At 45.4% G+C, this 26,239-nt stretch overlaps 4 protein-coding genes across 8 annotated transcripts; 2 read left to right on the top strand and 2 right to left on the bottom strand.

Moving 5' to 3' along the window:
* Positions 1 to 2,667: 2,667 nt before the first annotated feature.
* LOC6549752 (small G protein signaling modulator 2) lies at positions 2,668 to 12,632 on the bottom strand. 2 transcript variants are annotated; one of them, XM_026982436.1, is made up of 7 exons: positions 11,919 to 12,632; positions 6,437 to 7,104; positions 5,415 to 6,138; positions 5,050 to 5,346; positions 3,395 to 4,898; positions 3,055 to 3,332; positions 2,668 to 2,985 (listed from the first exon to the last, which is right to left on the bottom strand). In XM_026982436.1, exons 1-7 carry the CDS (start codon positions 11,989 to 11,991, stop codon positions 2,897 to 2,899), a joined length of 3,633 nt encoding a protein of 1,210 aa, XP_026838237.1. In that variant the 5' UTR covers positions 11,992 to 12,632; the 3' UTR covers positions 2,668 to 2,896. The 2 variants fall into 2 exon arrangements, with proteins under 2 accessions (XP_026838237.1, XP_026838238.1); XM_026982437.1 differs by lacking the exon at positions 11,919 to 12,632 and adding an exon at positions 9,038 to 9,105.
* A 549-nt stretch (positions 12,633 to 13,181) lies between these two features.
* LOC6549751 (molybdenum cofactor sulfurase) lies at positions 13,182 to 16,847 on the bottom strand. The gene is made up of 4 exons (XM_001978577.3): positions 16,580 to 16,847; positions 16,358 to 16,508; positions 14,872 to 15,654; positions 13,182 to 14,808 (listed from the first exon to the last, which is right to left on the bottom strand). The coding sequence occupies exons 1-4, from the start codon at positions 16,650 to 16,652 to the stop codon at positions 13,470 to 13,472; spliced, it is 2,346 nt and encodes a 781-aa protein (XP_001978613.1). The 5' UTR covers positions 16,653 to 16,847; the 3' UTR covers positions 13,182 to 13,469.
* Positions 16,848 to 17,156: 309 nt separating this feature from the next.
* Positions 17,157 to 19,708, top strand: LOC6551741 (activating signal cointegrator 1). The gene is made up of 6 exons (XM_001978576.3): positions 17,157 to 17,360; positions 17,417 to 18,056; positions 18,215 to 18,681; positions 18,743 to 18,864; positions 18,925 to 19,119; positions 19,174 to 19,708. Exons 1-6 carry the CDS (start codon positions 17,293 to 17,295, stop codon positions 19,242 to 19,244), a joined length of 1,563 nt encoding a protein of 520 aa, XP_001978612.1. The 5' UTR covers positions 17,157 to 17,292; the 3' UTR covers positions 19,245 to 19,708.
* A 513-nt stretch (positions 19,709 to 20,221) lies between these two features.
* LOC6551740 (NCK-interacting protein with SH3 domain) lies at positions 20,222 to 25,305 on the top strand. Of its 4 annotated transcripts, none has more exons than XM_026982439.1 (10): positions 20,222 to 20,424; positions 20,481 to 20,704; positions 21,858 to 22,120; positions 22,181 to 22,330; positions 22,391 to 23,587; positions 23,673 to 23,870; positions 23,936 to 24,044; positions 24,105 to 24,314; positions 24,450 to 24,622; positions 24,688 to 25,305. In XM_026982439.1, exons 1-10 carry the CDS (start codon positions 20,357 to 20,359, stop codon positions 24,877 to 24,879), a joined length of 2,784 nt encoding a protein of 927 aa, XP_026838240.1. In that variant the 5' UTR covers positions 20,222 to 20,356; the 3' UTR covers positions 24,880 to 25,305. The 4 variants fall into 4 exon arrangements, with proteins under 4 accessions (XP_026838240.1, XP_026838239.1, XP_001978611.2 ...); XM_026982438.1 differs by having other exon boundaries at positions 21,855 to 22,120; XM_001978575.3 differs by lacking the exons at positions 20,222 to 20,424; positions 20,481 to 20,704 and adding an exon at positions 20,919 to 21,771.
* Positions 25,306 to 26,239: the final 934 nt, after the last annotated feature.

Raw genomic sequence — 26,239 nt, 5'->3', positions numbered from 1 at the left:
ATTTCGGTGTAACTCGTGGCCCGCTGTTGCTTCGCATTGAGTTTGCGCCCTGGCCAGTAACCCGCAACCCGCAACCCTCCGTCCTGCACCCTTTGCCTCCCTCTGCCACCCTAAACCACCCTAAACCAGCGTGCAACAGCACCACTTCAGTGCTTAACATAACCTACTCACTGTGGATTCTTGTGTACCGAAAAATTCTTCAGCCTCGGTCTCAGGTGCAGGCGAAAGCGAATTTCAGTGCTGTCCAAGGGGGACTCCTGGCCAGCATTGTCTCGGCATCCAGCTGTGCAGCAGAAATAGTTATGCTTCCATTACTGAACAGGACGACACGGAGAAAGTGCCGCTTAGCTCTCCAGGGGGGCTTGGCAAATATGTAGAGGACTTTGCTTTTATAAACTTTTAAAGTACCCCTTGTGATAGTCCTAACACAAATTTAGTACAGCTATAACGGGGCAAAGCTATTTATTTTAAGCAAAACCCGTTTGACTCAAAAATTAGAAGTCATGTATCAGTGAGCCTTAGCCGAAGTGCGACAAAAACGAAAATTTCAGATCATAAATAATTATTGCAATTAAATCTTATCTTACAAATTTTAAATGTTTTAAACATGAAGAATATTTATTCTTAATCAGGATAACTTCTTAAGTCGATCTGGCTATTTCCGTTCAGCTGTCCGTTCGTCTGTCCGTCCATCCGTCTGCCTCTCCGTTTGTCCGTCCGGCTGTCCGTCCGTCTGTCCGTTTGTCCGTTCGTCTGTCCGTCCGTCCGTCCGTCTCATTATCCATCTGTCAGAAAGTGGGCCGGTAGATTTATTGTAAACATTTTACATAATTCCTTTTATTTGGTTTTCATCGACATGGTTTCGGTAAATTATACATTAATCAGTTATATGTATTTTATTGGGCTTTTATGTGGCTTCACTTGGAACATAAAATATTCGTAATATTCATGCGTATGCTATATATGTGGTTACAATCGTGGGTAACGTAGTACTCTATATGCTCGGTTTCTATAGGTGGCGTCTCTACACAGACGGGTATAAATATATATGTATATTTATTTGTATATATACGTGTAGCTTAGCTTGAATACGATACAATATAGCGAGAGTTCCTGCCTTGCTCTTCGATTTTTAGTTCTTCCTACTTCGTCGTGGTGGATTTGCAGATCTTCTGTCGAATATGTGTATCAAAAGAGTGGCCGAAGTTTTGGTTGGACTTTACTGACTTTCCATACCCTACCTCCCTGTTTCCCAGCCAAGTGTAAAATATATCTTATCTCTCTTTCTTGCTTCAGCTTCCCGTCTCTCTCCCTCTCTCTCTCTCTCTCTCTCTGTCTCTGTTGCCTGCTATCTCGTTCTCTTTGCTAAGGTATATATATTTATATATACGTTGAAGCGCTTACAAAAATATCGATATTCAAAGAAGCAACAAGAAATCACATGAAGTATTTTTTTGGTTTTTCGTTTTCGACTTTTTTTCCATACACAAAAAGCGTGCTACTCGCATTAAACTCAGATTCCACACAAAGTGTTTGCTCTCTAAATAGTTCTATATAATATATAGTTGTATATAAGCCCAGTGGAGGGATTTTTGGTGCGCCTGCACTTACCAAAAAACAACGAAAACCTAATTGACGAAACCGAAATTGAAAACCGGATAGAAACTAGGTAGTTCGCCTGAGAACAGCAGCGAATCGGATTCGATTATAACAATACACGGCTAACACACTCCGCTCTCTATAACTATGCTTCGGGTTAATGCTTGTATAAATATTAGTTAAATATATATCTTTACACACATTGGGTCGCACATCAGTTTCGCTAATACAAACAAACTCAGCGCTTCGCAGCCATCAACAACAATTTCTTAACAGTTTTGCATGGGTTTCGTGTTCGATTTACCTATAGAGTTATAGCCCCAGGATCCACCTGTCGGGCAACTCGAGTACAAAATGTTTTCTCAACGCTTGCAGCTACAAATAAATAAAACAAAAAACAGGAGAAAACATAACAATGAACAATAAGCGAACAATTTCAGTTCGATTCGGGGCTGCCAAATTCAAATCACCTGAAACAATGCCCTTAGACTTGGCTTCACTTCCTGAAACTCTACTTATTGCTGAGACCGCACGGGTATCTCATAAAATTGAATCCTGATTTCAGGGACTTTCCACAGCTCTCAATGCGCTGCCCCGAATGTCGTTGAATACAGGTGTATACTCGTATATAATAATATATCTATAGTAATTATTAGCCAAAGCGATAACATAACATTAACAACAATTGGCCGCAGTCGCAGCCGCACAGCATTGCCATGTATAGACGATATCTATTACAATATCCATATATGTACGTGATCCACTCCTGGTTCTCTCGAATATACAAAACGTATAAATATGCCACTGCCTGTGTATAATATAATCGGTATATCCATGTATATTGTATAAGTATAAATAGTTTATCATTACGTTGTTCGATTTCCACTTGATTTTCTCTCTTGTATTTTTCAGGTCACTACAATTTCCTTAATTGTGTTAAATTTCTTTAAGCGATTCCCAGCCGTTTCCAAAAAAAAAACCATTGCGGATTACAGGAGGCCTGCCAAAATCCCAGCTAATTGCAATTTCTAGGGTGCAGGTATGTCATATGTTATATGTTATGGGTTATATGTTATATGTTATGTATATATGTTGTAGGGCATACGTTAGTGGGTAAGTGGTATGTTATGCTTTGTGGCTGGTTATACACCCCCAAGCGCTTTCTAACTGCGATTCTACGATTCTAGGTTCTAGGTGCTAACAACTTAGTACGTCGCATGCTCAATACTGATCGGCAACTGAGGTCTCCAGGAACTGGCGATGGTTTACTGATGGCTGACGATGTGTCCGTCCACGTCTACTTGTTCTCGATGATGGTCTGAAGCTGGAGGACCAGGCTCCTGGACAGCTGCAGGATCGACTGGGCGTTGTGCCGCTCCGCCATTTCTGAAACCAAAATAACCACATAGAATTGGTAGAATTTTACTTATGAGGTGTATGGGGCATGCATCCCACCATTAAAGAATTTGATGACGTCGGTGAAGTCCATGCTGTTCGAGAGGATGATGTCGCGATAGGTCTCCAACAGGGCCAGGGCCAGGAAGAGGACGAAGTGGCCGGAGGCGATGTGCTTGGCCGCCCAGATCACCTCCCAGGTGGCGAAGACGTCGTCGTAGACGAGCTCCCTCTTGAAGTCCAGCAGGAACCACCTGTAGCAGAAGTAGAAGTGCGTGTAGTCGCCGTTCGAGTCCATCAGGTCGTACATCTCCGAGTCGAGGATCTGGATGAGGGACCTACGCGAAGTGGGGGATTAGTCCATTAGAAGCACTCCAGAATCCAGAAGCACTCAACTCACCTCATGTTGGCAAAGTGCATGTCCATCGCCCCGCCGCTGGGAAAGTTCTCGATCATGCGCTCCATCAGCTTGCAGAAGCAGCTGTAGCTGAGCGACTCGTCGTCGAAGATGACCAGAAGGGGAGCCACCAGGTCGCACATGCCCTGCATGTAGCCCACGTCCAGGTGCTCCCACACGTACGTGGAGATCACGTTGCGCAGCTTGTCCAGGTTCTCGTTGGCGAAGTACCAGTAGTTCCTGTCGCACCGCTGCACGTCCTTCTCGATCCGGTGCAGATTCAGCCCGAACTGCTCCAGCAGCTCCACGCTGTAGACACCTCCGTTCGAGCTGGCTGGCGAGACGCAGGCGGACTTGGGCTCCTGCAGAGCATCCAACGAGGCCACCACCGTGATGTCCTCGTTTAGGGGCGACATCAGGCTGGTCTTCCTCGAGGTAAACTCCTCGGTGGGATCGTCGTCCAAGGCGTCCAGCGAAGCAGCCTCCGTTATAATGACCGCAGTGGCCGGCTGCGATGATTCCTCCTCATCCTGGTTGTCCAGCCTCACGTCGTCGGCGCTGTGGAACTTGCTTAGTTGCCCGGGGTGCTCCTCCTCCTCCAGCTTGGCCTCTGCCATGTCGACGAACTCGTTGCCCACCGTCTCATAGCTGCTCGTCGACGGGGAGCTCTTGATACTCAGCATCAGGATATTGCCGCTGCTGTCCAGACCCAATCCCAGATCGTTTTCGGTCTCGGAATCGGCGAAGCAGTTCTCCTGCAGACGCAGTGGTTCCATATTGTCTATGTTTTGGAACTCCAGAACAAGTTGCTCGCTGAGTCGTGGCATCTCGCGTTGATCATCGTCCTCCTGGTCCTCCTGATCCTCCTGATCCTCCAGATCCTCCTGTTCCTCTTGATCATCCTGATCCTCCTGATCCTCCTGGTCTTCCTTTTCAAAGACCTCCTCCTCGGGGTGAATGTGCTCCTGCTCCTCGGCCTCCTGGCCCAATTCCGGCTCATCAAACAAATCACCTGGATCGGAAATATCCGAAAAGTCATTATCATCAAACACATCATTTTCGCCTTCGTCCAGGACTAGCTGCTCCTGATCATCCTCGCCGTTCCCATGCTCAAGCTTCAACGGTTGGCTGCCGTTAGTGAGTTTCTGGTGGGGATTCGAGGAGCTAGCGGCATTGGCCGCTAGACGCGCCTGCTCAGCACTCAATTTGGCCACGGCGAGGGCCGTCTTCTCCTTTTCCCGCTGACGCACTATGGCCTCCACAGCCAGCCACTCGCTCATCGTCGTCTCGTAGTAGTGCTTGCAGGTCTGGTCCTGCTTTCTCCGCTCCTCCGTTGTGGAGCCAAAGGCGTAGTGCCCCAAAAGGTAGGGCCACACCTCCTTGCGCAACTCCGGCTCCACGCCGCCAAAGTAAACGAGGCGATACAGCTCCAAATCGCCGGTGATCACCCCATCCTCGTGCATTGCCAGCCACTTTTCACGGGTCAGACCCTCCTCGTCCGCGGCCACTGGAGACGGATGAAACAACATATTAGTTTGAAATACCCAAACAGAAGGTAAGCTGTTTTGTATGCTACTTTCCAGAAGAAACTAGATTACAATTGTTGGAATTTTCCAGACGATTTCAAGCATCTAGAAGAGAAAGAAACCACAACTCACGATCAGGCATGATGCGGCCGTTGACCAGCCCGGACAAGTGGGTGCGGACTGTGGAGAGGTGGCGACAGTAGGCCAGCCAGCCGTAGAAGGCCCTGGAGATGATCTGCCGACGCATGGTGGAGCAGACCAGCTCGATGCTGGTGCTCTGGCTGGCCTGGATCAGCGGCGTTTCGCAGCTGCTCTGGTCGATGGAGAGGCTTTTGCTGGAGCAGTCGCTGCTGCCGGTGGTGGAGCAGCTGCCGAGGTGCTTTCGCCGCGGACTCGATCGCCCCAGCTCCAGGATGGGATGGCTGGCCACTGGTAAGTACAGCACAAGATTACATTAGCGGACCAAGTGCATTCGAAATGGGTTAGACTACTCTTACAGAACTCCTCGTGCTGGCACTTGCTGACCACACGGAACACATAGTCGATGGGCGTCTCGTCGGCCGCGGAACCGCCAGCCTCCATCACGGAGGGCAGGATGTGTCGCCTCACGCTCTTGGGCCAAGGGAACAGCTTGCCAATGCCGCGCTGTGACCAGAGCGGCGGATCCAGCTGGCCATGTGGCAGGAGACCCGTTTCCAGACAGCTGAGGAACGCCTGAAGGTGCCCGCCTTCAGGGAAGTGAATGGGCGGCCGCTGGACGCCGTCCTGACCCACCAGGATGATAGTGCCGCCGGTGTCGCCGCCGCGGTTCTGGTGACAGTGCACATAGACAATCTCGTCCACGTTAATGTTCAGGGCGTAGCTCCAGTAGAAGCTCTTGTCGCCGCCGTCGCCGTCGTTGTAGCCATTCATCAGCTGGTTGGGCGTCCACTTGATCGTCAGCGACTGGATGCTCTGGTGCAGGCTGAGGTATCCCGGCATGGGCTCGGACACGTCCTTGGGCAGCACCAGTACGTTGTTCTTGCCGTAGAGCAGCGTGGTCCTCGAGTTCTGGTGCAGCGACTCCACATAGTCCTTGGCCACGCTCGCCGGCGAGCAGGCCTTGAAGGAGCCACTGCTCGTGTCCTCGGAACTGGTGTGCAGGCTGCGCTTGAAGTTGATGATCGGCCGGTGGGTGGTGGGTGGCGTCCGGTTGCCCGAGCTGATCCTGTGGCGCTGCACCTGCGATTCGGCGGAGGTCACAAAAAATAACTTTAGAAATGCAACAATTCATCAAAAACCAATCCCTTCCATGAATGCTATCTTCTATATGACATTTGTCCAACATATGCAATATATTTTCAATGGATTTCAGTCAACCCTTGATGCATTTATATACAATAATTTAATAGAATGCAATATTTAATAATTAATAATAGTCCGATTTGCGAGGTGTTTACGTTTATACGGACGGACAGGTAAACGGACAAACGGACATGACAATCTCGTATTCCCTTTAAGTCTGATTATTATCACTCACCAGCTCATCGGCACAGGGATCGGACCAGTAGTGGTCGGCAGTCTTGGCCCGGGTGAACTCGAGGGCACAAGGACCCACCAGCAGGGAGCTCAGGATGGAGCCGTAGTCGGGATCGGCGACCAGCGCCTCGCGATCGTAGTAGCTGTTGGCGTTGCTGACCAGGTGTTCGATGATCTTGGCCAGTCGTTTCTCGTGCAGAGCCAGTCGAATCCACAGGTACTTGCCCAACGGGGCACTGGCCCCGACTCCGCCTCCAGGTCCCGCTCCATTGGAGACCGTGTTGATGGTGGTCACTGAGTTGCTGCTCCCGCTGCCCTTGCTCAGGAGCTTGGGCTTGATGATGCTGTCGCTGCTGGAGGAGGATCGCTTGCCGCTCACCGCGTGCGACTCCTGTGCGAGTTCCAGCTCGAGGAGCCGACGACTCACGTAGTCCGCCTCCGGGCAGATCTTGGCTATCTTCTGGATCAGCGCCGTTGTCGAGGAGGTCTTGAACAGCCCCAGAGCCCTCCTGCGCAAGCCGTGGCTCAAACAGGCCTCCACAGCGCCGCACAACGAGGTCACCGAGCTGCTCTCCTCGTGCACGTACTTCTTGGTCACCGCCTCCTCCATCAGCTGCTTCACCTCCTTCTTCACGCTGGCTATCAGCCGCTCCTTCAGTTCGGTTTCCGCTGAATAATGGATAGCAAGGAAAGTCGTACTTAAATTTTGATATATTAAGTAATATAGTAAATTCGAACAATTGTATCCTTTATAACTATTCCTTTTTCCAAGCGACCAAGTGTCTGTGGGTTGCAATTGCTCCCACTTGTAAATGGAATTCGTGGTTTTCAACTGAGCACACTTAACATAGACAACGGCTAAACGACCGAAATCGGGACGCAAGAGGGGCATATTGTCCACCAAATGGGAAATTACATATTTGCCTTCGTGCGGTTATTGATAATCCCAGGACCTCTCCTAACGACCGACATGGCACTCCCACTCCCACTTCTCTTTCCCCACAGAGCACTCGTAACGGAGGCCCGATAAATGTGCTTTGATTGATTGTACATGCCGCAGTGCCGCCCTCCCCTGCATGGAACCCTCCCCATTCTTGGCATTAACCTACCCAGTTTCCACATCCCACATCCCAGTGTTCAGTGCCCAATGCCCAATGCCCAATGTCCAATGTCCTGCCCCCAACTCGTCTGGGATTGCGTTTGCTTCTGGAGTCTACCGAGCGACGAGAATCATTTTGTCATCGCTGTCAATTTTTGTTTCGTTTGCTTCTGTGCACAAAATCGTCCCTATGCCTCACTGCCCCCATGTACCAGCATTTATTAGTACATAAATGTATGGCCGCACACAGTGCGTATGCGTAATTTATCAACTTTTCGATCAATTCAACAGAAGGAAACCAACTTTTATTTTAAATACTACAAATTGTCGTAAAATCTGTAAGAGTTGAAATATTTATGAACTGAACATGATCGTTGTTAGTAACTGTATGTATGGCCGAACCTATGCGAAATGTATGATCTTTTCAATCAATTTAAAAGTATAAAAGAAATTATTGATTTCAAATATTATGAAGTAGTACAAAGCCTGTTAATGAGCTGTAATATTTAACGACTAAAATGAATACTTCTTAGTGCATATATGTACATATTACTGAACACAGTGTAAGCGTAACTTTTAAATCAAGAACGTTAAGAGTTCAGTAGAAAAATGGTTTTTCCTAAAAAGTCATAAGCTTGCACACAACTTGCTGATAAAGTACAAAGAAAAAAAACCATCTAGTATTTAATTTTGTTGCGTTACTTTCAGGAAATCACGCTAAAGTGATAACCTGTTGCGCCCTGAAATAAAAATAAAACGCATTGAACAAAATCCATGAAGAAAGCTTCTTTAGAGCCCTTTAATTTCTACACTCACTGTAAACGTCCCGGCATCGTCCCGCTCTATATACAAATATGCTAATAGGATGAATCCACCACGAAGTGGGGCAGGCCAAGAATGTATAAGAGGCAGGAAGCAGGCCGGAGGCAGGGTGGGCTTCTAATTAGAATGGAAATAAAGGATTTACGCTGCTACGTGACATGGACCTCCAATGTCGCGGATCCACAGCACAGAAACCAGGACTCGAGAGCCAGGACTAGGAAGGACCCGAAGTCGAGCAGCGCCAAAATCGATAAGAGAAACTTTAGAAGAGATTGCAACAGTTCTGTGAGCAGTTTAAAACACCAACGTTGCACAGTCAAGCACAGAAACTAAAAGTCTTAAATTCCAAAATCAAAAATAAAAGAAATCTAAATAAATTTGGAAAAAATTAAGTTATTGGTGACAATTTTCATTGGACTGCCAAGATTATTACGCATTTAGGCATTCAACATATTTAATTTTAATTGCGATTTTAAAAATGCTGTTTCTATTGCAAGTGAAAATTCCTTTGCAATAAAAAGAGAAGAAGATTTTGGAATTTTTTAACGCATACCGATAACAAATCGTTTTAAATAAATGCTCCAAGCTGATACCACATTTTCATCAATACAAGTCACTTCATTTCGGTTTCGGAGACGTACATATACCACATTTTCTTATCATTCTAACTACACAACATACCGGGCTTTGCCTGTAGAAACCACATTGGAAATGCGCGAGGAGGCGGCAGGAAAATGCGAAGTGCATTCGGGCACATCGACACATGCACTAAGTTGTTTATTTTCAATTCCCTCAGCAATTTCAGTGAAACATTGCGATAAACAAGACTGCGGTGTGTATGTGGTTGTGTGTGTGTGTGGAGAGTGCGGCTGTTTGCGTGTGTGTGTGTGTAGTAACCTTGACTCGATGCTAAAAAACTTCCTTGAATTCTAACCTACAACAACAGAGCGAGACGGACGAAAGGGCGAGAGAGAGGGAGAGGGCAACACCTGCGACGCTACCAATACACAAAACAGGCGCACGCACACGCATACACTTGACCCTGAACAACATAAAACAGCTGATGACAGGACGAAGGGCAAAAAGAGACAGCAAATGAGACGCTGCTTTCAGCGAAGCCTCGCTCTCTCACACTCTCACTCTCCCTACGCTCTCTTTTTGCAGAGAGGGATGGAGAACGTGTGTGTGTCTGTGTGTGTTTGTAGTCGCTCTTTAATTTGCCAGTAACACAATAACAAAAAAGACGACATGGGAGGGTCCCTCACACATACACACACACACGATTAAATCCCAGCCAGGGCAGCCATATTGCTCAAACATATGTTTGTTACCGTTACCCAACAAAAGACGCTACACACACGTTCGCCAACATCTTTGTGTGTGTGTGTGTGTGTGCACTTTTCACCGCGCACAAACAAATAAAACGGGAATTTAATAATGGGATTGCAAGGACGATTTCTTAGGTAGAAGTCCCTAAATTGTCTAGCTTGTTATATTACAACAAATAACATTTCGATTTAAATGTTTAAAATTTTTTAATTTTCCTACATTTTAATATACGTTTATTAAAAATACATAAAATTGCAGTTCAGCTAAATAGCTACTACTCATTTAAGCACAATTAATAGCAAATGAATTTGTAACTTAATTTAAGTAAATGCAACAGTGCGTATACGTTATAAATTATTGCTCATATACCGCCCGGCCAAGTATGCTACGATTTTTGTATTCCTCAATGCCTTTCTAATAATGCCATAAATATTAGAACGTCTTCATAATTGGTAGCCACAAAAAGCACTGAGGGAAAAATATATATTCTTTGAAATATATTAAATAAATCCAAAGATGTTCATAGGCAATGGACAAACGAAAGGAAGTTCTGTTATAGGTATTCAATAGACTTAGACGATTGAGCGAACAGTGTCTGAATGGTAAATGTGAGAAAAGAAACCCGGACATTCAGCGCGTTCCCCTGATTACATTAATTGCCGGGCAATTTGATGGCTTTCAAATAAAAGGGCAGCCTGTGGGAGGGGCGTCGTCCGTGGAACTAAGCGACCGTAATCGCATCGAACTACGTAATGCAATTACTGGTACCGTCCGCCACTAAGGGTCGCTATATGCGATATATATGTTTGTACGAATGTGCGATACGGACACGCTATATATGGCCAATTAGCCGGGCGCAGAAAGGTAAGGGCCGGATGAACGGCGAAGACAAGCAGCAGATTATCGGCAAATTGACCTATTGGCCGTGAACTTTGCATTTCGCATGGTCAGTGGATTAGAGGCAATTAGAGCGGCATCAACTGCGATCCACCAGATTGCTGTCTGCTGCACCATTTTGCGTTTCACTTTTTAAATATTAAGCCGCCACGCGCAGTTGTGGCCAGAGATTACCACAATTTCCGGCATATACATATAATGGCATAAAAGTCCAGAAAGTGATTACCGCGGAAATGCCAAACGCAGACTCTTCTGATGGCAATGGCGGCAAAAGAGGACATTAATTGGACTTCAGTTAATTAAAAACAGCTGTACTGTATTATACGTCCCCTAGCTCGTTAAAAACAATATCAATTACCATTATTTGTATCTCTCACTCAAAGTTCGATCCGACAAAAGCGCTCTTAATAAATAAAGCAAATCATTTCCATTTCAACTCACGGCTAACTTCTATGATGTATCGCCACACTCAAGTTAACTCAATCGCAAAGTATTGTTCAGAAAGTTGGAGTCCAAGGCGATGGAATTAATACACATGTATGTGTACGCGTCTATTCCGCTTTTTCTCCGCACAACACCAACCTCTCGATTTTATTGAAGCAATTACTAAAGTTTTCGTTCGCCTTAGCTTTCAACACGCAACGATCTCTGCAAGAATTATTTCACTAAAATGAAGTCAAATTATGGGAACTTGGGGAACTATTTAAGCCAATGACTTCATAAATGATGTGTCTTAAAATTGCTCGGGCAATTAAAGTTGCTCCTAAATACGTTTTACTTTTATTCATTCTTGAAAATGTATTAAGCACATGTAGTGCGGTCCCACTGTACTCATATATTTGAGTCCTTTTCCAGCTTTTCTTGCAGAAACGACGCCAAATCATTTCACTTTCGCACCTCCTACGCATCAACGCCAAAAACAACAAATAAAAAGCACACACACGCTGACAAAAGTCCTGGCATTTTGGCATTGGTAAATATGTGTGTGTATGCATTATATGTAATTGGTATTTGCCACGTTTGTTGTTGCCAAAATATTAACACTGAAAACAAGTAGCGTTCACTTTCCAAAACATTGTGGTACGTAAATAATGCAAAGCAGAAGTCAATTTTAAGGTCCTTAAATTAAAGTAACTAAATATAAGCTTGATTTCTTAAAACGAGTTTTTGAATCTTTATGAATTGTCTGCATCTTTATAAAAATTTAAGAGATCAAGAGATTCAATGCCGTACTCCAGACTAACTATCTGATTGTCACCTCATGTGCATTTTTCGCTCAGTGTACGGGGGAAAAGGGAAAGGAGATGTACAAGAACAGTAACTGTTTCTCACTCACCGTTGCTGACGTCGCCAGAGGCGTTGGCAGCGCTGCCGGCGCCGCCGCCGCTGAAACTGTGTAGCATGTTCATCTGTATTGGTGGTTGATGGTGGCGCTCTCAATCGCTCTCTTTTGCTCGCTGGGCTTTAATGCTTGGGTCAAATTGTTTCTCTCTCTCTGCCAGCTGCTTGTTTCCTTTTGCTTTCCTTTGTGTTTTCTTCTTTTACGCTTACTAACAAAAATTGTTGTATCAAAAATTTTCTTAGATTCGTTGTCTCATTTTTTAGCTTGGTTAGGCTTGTTGAGTTGCAATTGTAGTTTTGCTACATTTTTACTACTAAGCACGCACACACTCCCGCTCACGCACACACTTATATAACAACAACAAAGTGTGTGTGATGATGCTGCTGATTTGTTGTGTGTAGTTATTCACATTTTTGCTGCATACTTTTCGACTGCTCCTCCCTCTTTTGCGTTTCGCTTTTTGTGTGTATGTGTGTGGTACCGCAGCGTTTAATCAGTATTATTTTGTATATTTATTGCTCCTTTTGCCATTTGTTTATTTTTGATTTTATTACTTATTGTGCCAGTTGTTGTTTTTCCGCCATACAGCAGCTTTTCCGCTCTGCTCACCAGTGCGATAGGTCTCTGCTCTGCCGGCGTCGCTGTCTCGGTTGACGTCGCTGCGCTGATTTGCCCGTCTATCGACGCAACAGCGCGACTATCTGCCTATCGATTGATGGGCTATCAAAACAGGGCTGTCAGCCCACGGAAATTTAAAATTGTACATATATTGGACAAATTTAGCTGTAGTCCATGGATGCTAGTGTTAGTTTACCAGTTAGTTTGCTTCGGATTCCAATCGTAAGTTTGCTTTATATAAATAAATAAATAAACCAAACAAATAAATCCGTACGGCTTTAGAATAACCTTTTGAGTATCAAGAAGAATACGTTAAGTTAATGAATATAAATGAACCCATTGAACTTCTGGTGTATTAATGTATTACCCCTTACCACTTTCAAGCTATCGTAATTTAATGGATAGTTTCTGATCGTATCAAGAAAATATATTTTTTAATTTATATGCCAAGTCTATACGATGCCAAGTTGAATATTTTTCTTAAAAAATGTAATATATAATTAATATAATCAATGTTAATAATCATGTTTCGTTGGGCCTACTCGTCACTTCATCAAATTATGAGCGCCCGATTGTGGCATTTATTTACCCCGGTGTTGAGGGTCGATTGCCCTTTCCAAGAACGTTGGCATATACAAATCGATTTGAATGTGTTTATTTTGCAATTAGGGCCTTTTAAAGGCTTAAGACACTGGCAAGAGGTATCCGGTTACTTTTAACTTAAGCTATCGTGAATGTTTCTTTAAGAATGTTTGCGTATTCCTATTACAGAAGTACTTCAAAACGAACTAAATGCGAAATGTGATGTATGGTATTAGAGAATTACCAAATAAAGAGCGTTATGCAATCCTATGCTAAAACTATATACTGTAAACAACCTCTATCGGCAACGACCCAAATTTTGTGTGTGAAAAGATTGAGTAGAGCTTATTCCACAATGACAACATCGCCGCAGGTCATGTGCTGCTCCTTGGGCTCCAGATCTTTTGTGTCCGGGGGGATCCTCGTGATATAGATGCCGAATCGCATGCGACCCTTTTGCAAGCGGGATATGGTGGTCAAGGTTTCCGGAGACCGTTCGCCTGTCCTTTGGTTTATGCAGATCATGTCGCAGCGCTGGCAGGGACCCTCCACCTGGAATTGAATTCCCCCAATGGACAGGGCCTTGTAGGTAAGCTCCTCAAAGGCACTACCCGTATCGATGATGATATTGGCCCGAAAACGATCCACAGTCTCATCGAGAGGCTCTTCAAATTGGAGCGATCGCACGGAAGACCTGTTTAGCAGCAAGAACTGGGCCTGATTAACAAGACTCAGCTTCTGTTGATCCTTGGAAGAGTTTCTCTGGCCCGATTGCCGGAGCAAACGGAGGCCCTCTAAGCCCAGATTTTCGCTTAACCACTGGGCAACTGCATCGCCGCAATCCAAACCTTCCACGGGCTGACGACACACCTTGCTTACGCATTTCGCTGAATCAGCTGCCTGGTCCTCCAGTGAAAGGGGCACCGAGAAATGGGAATTGTCTCCGAACTGCAGCTCCAATTGGTCGACCTTAATCACTGGCCTAATCAGGCACAACTCCGTGCAGCGTTTCTGAGTCAACGCCATGCCATTCATGTCTACGATCATCCACTCACGGTCATATTTTAAACCTTGATCGGTTAGTGGCCAGGAGCCCGGTGATTCGATCTTGAAAGCGGCACAGGACTTCACCGGATATATGGCCATCTGCAGCAGTTTCGGTCGCAAAAGCTGGACTCGCTCCTTCAGCAACGGCGGCAATTGCTCCGCCTGTTCCTCGATGAACTGAATTCGCTGCAGCGGCTTGGTTGCCAAATAGCTGGAGCGCAGCATCTGTAGCAGCTGCTCTACGTCCTGGATGGTTGTCATATAACCAAAAGATACCCGCACCGCTCCCGTCGGCTGTCCATCGACCAGATCAAAGTAGTCGCCGCATATGCGACCTGCGCGCTTGTATATCGAATCCAAAGCATCTTCATCAAGGCCTAGGTAATATTGACAGGCTCCGATGTTGCAGAAGCATCCAGTCCGCAGGAGTATGCCGTGCAGAGCAGCCACACAGGCGATCTCGCCGAATCCCACAAAGGATCCCGATTCAGTGCGCACATTAAAGGCCACGATGCCGCCCTGGCGGGCTTTATCTTGGTAGCCCACTTTATTGTACAGCTCGACAAGGGGCTCACCATTGGGATGCTGTAGCTGGCGTAACTGATCTTCCACATACTTGGCCAGCCCAAAGACGTGTCTAAAAATACAATTTTTTGAGGGATAAGTCTGACGGTCATTTGGCATATCATTATCTACCTACCTAGAAATCCTCTCCATGGTGCTGAACTCGTCCGTTTTGGGCACCAATCTCTCCAGCGTGCGAAAGCCCTCAAGCAATCCAACAATGGATAGGAATGGCAGGGTGCCGTCCTCGTAGCGCTGGTGGAAGGTCTCCCTCAGTTGATAATCCATGGCATGGGGAAATGCGTAGTTGATGGTACCACCGCCAAAAAAGCGACGCTTCTGAAAGACCTCGGCTCCACGTCGACTCACCAGCAGGGCTCCCACGCCCGTGGGATAACCGAATATCTTGTAGAAACTAAGGCACACGTAATCTGGTCGGTATTTCCGCAAATCCAAGGGACTGGTGGCTACAAAAGACGCCGCATCCAGGCAGATATAGTAATCGTTGTGCGTATGCTCCTTCTTATCTCCCAAAGCGCTCCAAAGCTGTTTTCCCGGCTTGGATAAGCCGTAGTTTTGGATTTTTTCAATGCTATCAAGAGGAATTTTATATCCACTAAAGTTGCATTGGGCTGAAAAGGTCACCAAGGAGTTTCCTGTTTTCCCGGACACCTGGTGAACTGTACCGTTTTCCTTGGCCCCTCCGCCAGAGATTTCCTTTTCCCTCAGCATATATATACCATTGGCCCGCACCCTTTCCCGCATTCCCAGCACGGAGGTGTGGTTCTCCTGGCAGAAGTGGAAATCACCAGAGGATCCAAAGTCAAAGTTTTCCGCCACCAGGGACAAGGCAGCGGTGGCATTCGCCGTGAATATCACATGGTAATCTTCGGCGGTGGTGTTAAAGAATTCCAATATTCTAAAAAGAGTTTAAATGAACAGAGGTTTTTCTACAAACTTCCTAATCACACATAATTACAAATAAACAATAACGAGGATTTTTATAACATCAATTATTTTAAGGATTAGGATTAGGATTGTAATAGGATTAGCTTCTGATCGGTTTTATGTTGCTTTAAATACTTAGCTAACAAGAAAATCAAACGTTTAGACTACTTTGTTAGTATTTTTAAAGTTATTTTAAGTTTCTCCCAATTGCAAATTATTTAGTGAATCGTTAGACATATTCGGTTATCTTGAATGAGCTTGATTATTAAAAAATAGAATATAAAACTTGTTTTTGTCCACATTTCTGTTGTGTGTTTTCTTATAAACGATATTTTTTTCACTTTCAATTGATTCATACATACATATGCGCTATGTATAGCAGTGAAAAAATATATTCGGACCATGGATGGCCAATCTCATGCTTTAGCTTTAGAGTTCGAGTTAGGTTAGAGTTTTAAAGTGGGTTAGTTGGAAAAAGTAGTTTACAGAAGGTTTGCCGCATATGTGTAGCGTTCATAGGGATATACGTGGGAATTGATCCCTTCTCGGTCATAAGGATATTATACGAGATTGCTATATGCACCTATGTACATATGTATATGAGGGCCCACAAGGGCAACCCAATGACAGTGGGAGTATTGCGGAGTATGGCTCGTGGACACGGATGAACTCACTTGAATCGCACCTGGTCGACAAAATCGCCGGTAAGGCGACAGGTGTGCGGATTGCAGATGACATTCCGCTGCAGTTGCTCCGCGGCGGCCGTCACCTGGTTTTCGGCATAGAGAGTGGTGCCTGCATGATCCAGGTAAACAGTCTTGTTCCCTGTTCAATGAACAGATAGTTAGATTCGTTATCTGTTTGCGGCGAGTATTTCACCATGGTTCTCCACTTACTTGCCAATCTAGAGAATTCCGCGTCGATTCGCGACTGCTCCGCTGCGGAGAACTCTGGGCGATATGGTGTCATGTTGGGAACTAACTATTCGTGTTGGCTGCAAATCGGGCTTTATTTATTTGCGACACCGGCCTGCATTTGTATCGCCATACCCTTTCCTGGCAAAAGCCGCCGACCGTCTACATTAGCTTTCACGTTCCGTTGAGCATTTGTTATGCTTCTTTTGTAATTTACTCCTTCATATTTTATGAAGCTCAATTTATTCAAATACCGCAGCTACATGTTGCATTTTACTTAATGTCCTTCCTTTGTTTTCCCTGAAATGCATAGGATTTGGCAATAAGCCCTAATATGAATACTCAACCCGTGCGAACTGAAGGGTATTAACTAGTCACTATGCAATTTGATCGACTGCTTAGGCATGTGTTCTGAATAGTGTTGGCCAACAATTGATGTTAGGAAATTTGTTGCTGTTAGCTAATTGGTCAATTTAATAATAATAATTTTCAGAAACAAGCTTATTATTAAAAACATTATCTAAATTAGTTTAAAAGTCTAATTTGTTTGTACATTCAGACGGTATCCAACACTTACAGCTGATTCTTCGATTGACATCGATAGCGGAGGCCGATAACAGCCTGCCTTAGTTTTTTTAAGTTTCTACCTTGTTATTTCACAATTGTAATCAATTTGCCAGCCGTTTAACTGCAAAATGGAGAAATTCGTGCGGGACACGTTGTCCAAATGTCTGGACTGTGTGGTCACGGATCAGATGATGTCGTAGGTACATTGTGCATCCAGATAAATGCGTTTCTCAATGGGCCAATCTCTTCCAGCGCCATACTAAACATCAAAGACGACTATGAATTCGACAGCTACTTTGGCAATTTACTGAGCGAGGACAACGAGGAGCACCGCATGTTCCTGCTAAACTGCCGCCGGATGCTACTGAGTGGCAAACAGCCGCGGAACAGCGGCAAAAATCGCTCGCCCCACAAACAACTTACACCCACATCACCGCCCAAGGATCCCAAGCAAAATATCAGCCAAGGGGCCAAGGGTAAGTCGGGAAAGTATGTGAATCTGTATGCCACCGATGGACGTGTCCAGGGCGACACCATACTGCTTAAGGGCCGGCGACACTGCGACTGCCAGGCGGCCCAGCACAAGCTGATCAACAATTGCCTTGGCTGCGGCCGGATCGTCTGCGGTCAAGAGGGAAGCGGGCCTTGCATGTGCTGCGGCGCTCCCGTCTACACGCCCGAGGAGGAGCAGCAACTGGCCAAGGCGGCGAGGGAGAAGGGCGGCTCCAGAAGCGCCCCCAAGCAAGGCAAAAAGTCCGGTAAGGAGAATGCCAAGGAATCCTCCAAGGAGGCGCTAGACAAGGCCCTGGCCCAAAGGGACCGTCTGCTCGAGTACGACAAGAACAGCGAGAAAAGGACCACAGTTATCGACGATGAGCTGGACTACTTCCAGGTGGGTTTATTCCTATAAATCTGAATTCACGCAATACGATAGAGAAGAACCGATATTCAAATACTTTTCGAGTCATTTCTAGACTAATTACCTACTATTTCTTTAAATTACTTATTGTTTGGTAAAATGCTTTGAATTATATTGAATAATATTTGTAGGAGAACTCCGTGTGGCTGAGCGACGCTGAGCGGGAGAAGTTCCAGAAACTGCACCGAGAGATGGAGGAGATAAAGCACGGTAGTCGCATGAAGCGCAAAATCCGGGTTGACTTTGCTGGCCGGGAGTTGCCGGAGGAACCTACTATCTCCAAGGAGTACGAGCAGCAGGTGATCAGCGAACTGGCGGCCGTTTCCAAGGCTTCCGGTATTGGATCCAACTGGAGTGCATCCTCCGTCACCGGACACTCCGCTTTGACGCTCGCACCCAATTTGGACATGGCCAAGCCGCCGGTCTACAAACCCAGCAAGGAATCTAAGAGTTGGCCAGCTCCCGCAGCAGCCAGCGATGGTCTGGAGAGGATCTACAATCGGGTGCAGGACAAGGAGCTGCTGGAAATGCAGGACATGCGCCAGTGCCTCTCGATGCATCAGCCCTGGGCGTCGCTCCTTGTGGCGGGCATTAAAAAGTGGGTACCGTTGAAGGCCCATTTCCAGATTTTCTATATCTAACCTTATTTTTTTCAACAGACACGAGGGACGAGTGTGGTATAGCGAACACCGTGGTAGGCTGTGGATAGCCTCCACCTCCAAGGAGCCGAACGCCGAAGACATTGCCCAAATGGAGGGCTTTTACAAGGTTCTCTACGGCGGTAAGCTTGAACTTTCAATACTAACTCTCAGGAATACAATATGTTTATATGTAATCGCAGATCCCGATATCAAGTTTCCAAGTCATTATCCCACTAGCAGTCTGCTAGGTTGCGTCCACGTGGACAGTTGCCTGCCGCAAGAGGAGTACCGAGAGGTATATCCCAATGGAGAGTCGGAGAGTCCTTATGTCTTTGTCTGCACCAAGCCAGAGCAGCTGAATATTCTACTGCCCGTTCACGGCGATCACAAGATATGTGAGTTGTTAAGCCATTTCTTTAAATTCGTGTCTTAAATATTATAATTTACAGACGACCTCCCGCTGAAAACTCACACAGCCGCCTGCAAAACGCTACTTAGGGCCAGGGCCAACAAGGGTTAAGTTGGGGGCTCAGTTTCAAACACATTCTTATTAGTTTAATTTTCAAAATTTGAAGCTCCTGGAGTTTCTCAGTAATTAAAGTGGAATGGAATATGTAAAACATATTGCAAAACGCTCGTCTGTTTTGTTTCTGCCACTTTGGCCTATCTTTAACTTCTTTGGAATCCTTAGTTCGAATCCGATCAAGTCTAAAAGCCAAATGTGCGATTGGGAGCTGAATAGTATGCCAAAGCAGAATATAGTTATTATTAGCTACTGAAACACATCATGGCGAAGATTTATTATAAAACATGTCCACTAAACAAATTGTGCATTTCATAAAAATGGAGTAAACGTATCATTTAAAACTATAAAATTATAGTTAAATAGCAAAAGAAATGAATTTAATAAAAATACTTAAATACATGCTTCTTTGAGAACTTATAAGCTTCATAATTAAGAGTAAATTATTTTTTCTTTTTATGACTTTTAAAATAGAATACTCTATAAATTAATAAAAATAGTTTAAAAAAATTAGTATAAATTATTATTTTTCGTGAAAAAAAATGATGCATCAAAGCAACAAGAAAAATAATAGACTTATAAATTCTACATTTTCAATTGGAGAGCATTTAACAGGTCATCAGGCAACAGGCGACCTTATGTCCTATTGGATGTCCAATAAGATTTCCTTTTGGAGAGTCCTATTGGGTGAAAGGATATCCTCTAGCTCAGTTCTATAAAATGAAAATGAAATAGTATATCCTTGAAATCTGTAAGTATACAACGCGTGATATTAGTAGATTTTGAATAGTAATTGATTTTGAAATTAAATAAACATTTTAAAATGATCTAGTTCATTTTATAAATCGTAAAATATTTGAAAAAGTTTAAGGCTTAACTTTGAAAAATGGAAAATAGTTGCTGTTTGCTAATTGGTCAATGAAACATTAAACATTATCTAAAGAAGCTTAAATTTGTGTTTACATTCAGACGGTATCTAACACTTACAGCTGACAGCGATATCGATTGACATCGATATTGTTGGCCGATAACAGCCTCCCTTGATTTTTTAAAGTTTTTACATTGTTATTTCGCAATTGTTATCAATTTGCCAGCCTTTTGACTGCAAAATGGAGAAATTCGTGCAGGACACATTGTCCAAATGTCTGAACTGTGTGGTCACGGATCAGATGATGTCGTAGGTGCATTGTGCATCCAAATAAATGCGTTTCTCAATGGGTCAATCTCTTCCAGCGCCATACTAAACATCAAAGACGACTATGAATTCGACAGCTACTTTGGCAATTTACTGAGCGAGGACAACGAGGAGCACCGCATGTTCCTGCTAAACTGCCGCCGGATGCTACTGAGTGGCAAACAGCCGCGGAACAGCGGCAAAAATCGCTCGCCCCACAAACAACTGACACCCACATCACCGCCCAAGGATCCCAAGCAAAATATCAGTCAAGGGGCCAAGGGTAAGTCGGGAAAGTACGCGAATCTGTATGCCACCGATGGTCGTGTCCAGGGTGACACCATACTGCTCAAGGGCCCAACACAAGCTGATCAACAACTGCATTGGCTGCGGTGGGATCGTCAGGATCAAACAGAAGGGAAGCGGCTTTTGCTTGAGCTGCGACGTCCATTAGTAAATTGCCGCTTTATTGAAAATGAATATCTATGGAGATATTTCTGATGGTTGCATTAATTTAAAGCAGCATTTGTGGACCACAAATATTACTGTTATTAGTGCCGCTATTCACTGGCTAATTTCTGAACCGGTTCACCCTGGCAAGGATATGCGAGAAAAAATCAGTGAGAGAGAGAGAGAAAGAGAGCGCAATGCGCGCGCGTGGTGAGAGAAAGCCCGAGTGGGCGGGGCAGTGGAGGGGGCGTTGTGTTTTGAAACGAATTTGTTCGTGTTGAGATTTTCACACTACAGCAACAACATAGGCACCCAAAGAAATTTTCCACTTGTATTTAAAAATAGGATAAAAGAGTCTTGGGGTAGAAGTGGGGTTTGAACTCGGACCTTTCGCTAAGCTGCTACAAACTGTAAATGTCATCAAAATAGTGCATAAAATGTAATGCACGTGTGCTTTTTTCGGTGTAACAAGGAGCGCGGAGAGCGCAGAAGCCACGTGGCTCTCTCGGGCGTGTTTGTGTTTGTGGCGAAAACAATGTAAGCTGAAAAGGATCAAAAGCGCAAGGCGTTGTTGCAGGACCTAATAGCAGTGCACAAAGCGAAAACGGGAAAGGCAGGAAGAGCGAACGAGCGCTAGTGAAATATGAAAATTGCATTTTCCTCTTCCTGTGTGGGGGTGCTCCATTGAAAATTCCGTCAGCACGAGGAGTATCCTCTTTAACGGCTCTGTGTGCGTCCTGCGGAATTCAGCAGTTGGGTGCAGTCCAGTTCAGTGCCACGAAAAAAGTATTGGAGCATCAATAAGAGTGTACGCCGTCGCCAGTCCGCAGTTTGGCCCTCGGCAGTGAACTTAACTTTTTTTGTTTTAGCGCCTGCTGCAGTTTTTCCCCGTGTGCTTGTGTGAGTGTCGACGCCCTTATGGGTTTTGAGATTTTTCAGCTTGGAAAATCATTTTAAATCAATCCGTTTCGATTCGATTTCAGCAGAGGCAGAGAAAGGAGAAGGCGCTGGTGGAGGAGCAAGTGGCGCCAGTGGTGGAGGTGGCAACGACATCGGTTTAGGCATCGGCATCGAAATGCTCAAGGCTCTGTACGACTTCCAGGCGGTCTATCCCAAGACCATCAGCTTCGATGAGGGCGAGTACTTCATCCTGTACCAGACGTCCGCCCGCCAGCGCAATTGGTGGCAGGTGGTCAGCATGAAAGGCAACATTGGCTTTGTGCCCTCCAATTACGTAATGAAGATTAAGGTAAATACGGCCTTGACTAGTGGCTAAAATAGGTTACTAACCATATGTACATATTGACAGGTGGAGCACGACTTTCTCATCAGCTTTCTGAACTCCTCAATAGAATCTCTGGAGAAGTGTACGGATCATGAGATCAATGGCATCATGTCCAAGGACGAACTACTGGACAGGCTGCGCGAAAAGAAGCACACCATGGAGCGACTGTATGCGGTGGGTAGATTCTAAATTTAACATAATGAATGTTACTCAAGATTCTTTTCCATATTGCAGGAGAGTTCCGAGCGCGACGGCGACTCCTCGCTGTCCTATTCACACAGTTACAGTGACAAGGGTAGCCACCGGCACTCGCATCCCCATCCCACCCAATCCCAGACGCAGCTTCATTCCCAGCACAGGCAGCACAGTCCGCCGCCAGGTGGCAGCGGTGGCTCTCAGCGTTTGGACATGAGCAAGAAGAGCATGTCCAGTCCAGCGGTGGGCTCATCGTGCGGCCTGCCCCAGAATCAGGGCATGATCGAGTCGCCCAGCATGGGCGCAATGCAGTTCCAGGGCAGCAGCTGCACCATCCAGACGCCGCAGCAGCAACAGCCGCTCCCAGCACCGCCAGCACCAGCTCCATCACCATCAGCAGCACCAGCCACACCCACTGCGGCTTCAACAAGCAAAGCGGCCACCGGCGGGGACGTGGCCCAGGACAATAGCATTACGTCAGAACCATCGGAGACGACAACGACCACTACGACGACCAGCGAAGATGTGGTCACCACTTACAAGGAGACCAGCCAAATGAGCACCAGCCAGCAGCACAAGCCGCAAAATGGTAGCACTGCCTCGGCGTCCATTTCCGCATCTGCCTCGGCCTCAGCTGTGCGCAGCAACGGCGGGAACGGCAAGGCCAACGGGAGTACGGCTGCCCTGCACCAGGAGCTACAGCAGGAGGAAGCGGACAGTGCGCCGGACAAGTCGGATGATGCCAGCGTCGTGCAAAGTGACGACGTTTGCCAGGCCAACGGAGACAGTGCGGATAATAGCCAGGCGCTGGACAGCATCGATAGTCCGTCGCATAGACAACGCGGCCTGAGTCTCGCCCGAATCGAGGAGGGAGCCACAGGAGGCGGCCAGCTTAAGGTGGAGTCCTCGGATGTCTATCAGATTGTGGACGCCCTGCGGCGGAACACCAACCTCAGCTTCGATCTCTCCTGCGAGGCGTTGCGCGTGGTGCTAACCAGCCTGGAGCAGCTGTACAATGGGGCCATCAATCCGTACCTGGAGGCGGTGGCCGTCCATGTCACTGGAAAGGTGGCCACGCCCAAGGAGCTGCTAGGCATTACGCACGACGCCAAGCGGTTGCAGTATCTCTTTGCCCAGCTGGCAGACTGCAAGAACGACACCGAGCAACGCACTTGGATGCTCTACGAGGACGAGGAGGACATCATTCAGTTCCTTGAGGAGCTCGTCGAGATTTTGGTGAGGACTAGCTATTGCTGTAACTTTGTACTTCAAAAATTAGTATTAATACATTTGAATCCTAAATATATATTACTTCTTACAGATCAACGCTGATGAGAGCATAAGTTGCTACGAGATGTCCTGCGATCAGTACCAGATGTTCATCAATCTGGTGCAGTACTACCAGATGGAGACGCGCTGGTCTATCAAGCGACTGCTGCTCAAGACCTTTACGGCTGCTTGCCATCTGGACTATATCATAGTAGATATATTGCTTACCTCGGTGCTGCCACTGGAGATTGTAAGCAGAAGCACAGATTGTGCCACCTAAAGGACCTCTAAGTATAACATTACATCCCCATTCAGGTCGAGGACATGAAGACGCACTTCTCTAATCTGGATCGCTTCAAGCAGCTAGTCAAGATGCTCACTATTATCTTCTCACTTGGTCAGCCCATGCCGGTTAATCATCAGGGTAATTTCTATAAACTTTTTACCCAATAGTTGCTTTCTTATGCTTTGGTGATTATTATAGATTATTTGGGCGTCCACTTTGCCAGCTTCCTGCTGGAAATTGTCGAGGGCAATAATCCGGAGGTCTTGGTGGACATGGTCATTGCCTTGATATTGGCATTCAACCAGCAATTTAGCGAACACACCTATAATGTCATCATCGAGGGTATGCAGAATCTGCCATCCGCCAAGGTGTTTACAGAGAAGCTGCTACTTTTGCTCAATCGGGAGGGTGAGTTTTCAGCATTGTACATGTAAAATTCCATTAAATACATATACCATATGTATATACATACGTTAACAAGCCAAGTTGTTAGCCATCCATATCCATTAACGCTTGATCGATCTGTTTTTAAATTGTAACCAGATGATCCCACACGCTTGCTCAAGCACCCCAACGAGCATATGAACACTGTGCTGCGAATGTTTATTGACATATTCAGCCATCCAGATACGGCGGGCATGTTCTACACGAACGACATCAAGGTGCTTATCGATATAGTCGTTCGTCAGCTGTCCGATTTGGATGCCGGCAGTACGGTGAGTCTGCCAGAAGCCCACGCAACTATAGTGCTCCCTACTAAATAGACTTCTATTGGTTCCAGACGCGACCCTGCTATTTGGAGCTGTGCCGACGCATCCTGCGCAATACGAACTATCAGGAGCACCAGCACCGCAAGCATGATCTCATGAAGATCTTCACGCGCATCTTCTGCGAGGAGACCGAGTGCAGTGCCTCCGATCAGCAGCTGGTGCGGGAAATAGCGAACGAGTTTCCGCAGCTGTTCAAGGCCTAAGGCTCATACGATCCGTAAAGCAAAACCACAAAAGCCCAAACCAAAACGAATTCACGGAGGGAAACCAAAATTGTAAAGCGTTGCTAGTGAGGCAAGCCGTTTAAAGCGAGCCAAACCGTAAAATCATAAATAATAATATCCGTTACTCGTAGAGTAAAAGGGTATACTAGATTCGACGAAAAGTATGTAAAAGGTAGGAGGAAGCGTTTCCGACCATATAAAGTATATATATTCTTCATCACGATCAATAGCCAAGTCGATTTGGCTATGTCTGTCTGTCCGTAGTATCGCAAAAACTATAAAAGTTGAGATTAAGCGTGAAGATATCAGAGACATAGACGCAGCGCAAGATTGTTTCTAAATATTTTCACGCACACTTTAATGCCCAGAAACCACCCAAGACTGTCACGCCCACACTTTTGAAAATTTGTTTTCATTTTGTTATTGTTTTCCCCATTTTATCGATATGCCAGAAAAATGTTGAGTAACGGGTATGTGATAGTCGGAGAACTCGACTATAGCGTTCTCTCTTGTTTCAAGTTTGATCAGCGCATTTGTTATGCGTTTGCTTAGCGTCTTGGTCTAGGATAGCCCTCGAAAGTAAAAAATTCAAAAGTCAAAAAGAATGCATTTCGATTCAAACCGGATCGAAACGAAGCACATACGCGACTCTACATATATCTTATGAACATAGTCTGTAAGCAGGACAAATGTACTAGTTGCATGTGGAGTAGATGCAACCTTATAGAGATGATACCCAATAGCAATTACTGCGTATCCGTAAAGAAAGGAAGCTATAGCCTATAGCCTATAGTCTAACACTAAATTATCCCCAGTTTAGGATGATTTCACTAATTTAGAATTTAGCCAGGGACAATTTTAGCCAGAAGCCGAGTCAGAGATTAGCGTCACTTTTAAATTTTTATAGTTATAATTGTCGACTTGTTTGGAATTCAAAATTTTGACAAAACAAAACAGAACAAGAAGGAAGAATCAAAGAACGAATTCTTTCGAAGAATATAATATTTATAGCCTAATTATACACCTATAATGCAAATATACACTCATGGCCTGATGGCATATGCGAATGAAACGTTAATTGCAATCTACAAGTAAACAATTGATATATTAACGATGTATGAGCGCAGTATTTGCAGCTAGCAAAATCCAAATCGATTCGAATGTAACGAGCATATAATGTTAAATTTGTTTATATAATCTATGAGGAGGAGAACTAAACCGAACAGGAAATCATTGACAATTGTTAAAGCTCAAATACTTATTAATTGGAGGCTAAGGAGGCTGGTAATTGAAAAAAAGCCATGCAGGAGCATTGAAATTAAGACACCCATTTGCATTT

Source organism: Drosophila erecta, unplaced genomic scaffold, assembly GCF_003286155.1.
Source record: "Drosophila erecta strain 14021-0224.00,06,07 unplaced genomic scaffold, DereRS2 tig00000126-arrow-pilon, whole genome shotgun sequence".
Classification (NCBI taxonomy): Eukaryota; Metazoa; Arthropoda; class Insecta; order Diptera; family Drosophilidae; genus Drosophila; species Drosophila erecta.
Note: the sequence above shows the minus strand (reverse complement) of the source record. Positions and strands in the feature narration are given on the sequence as shown.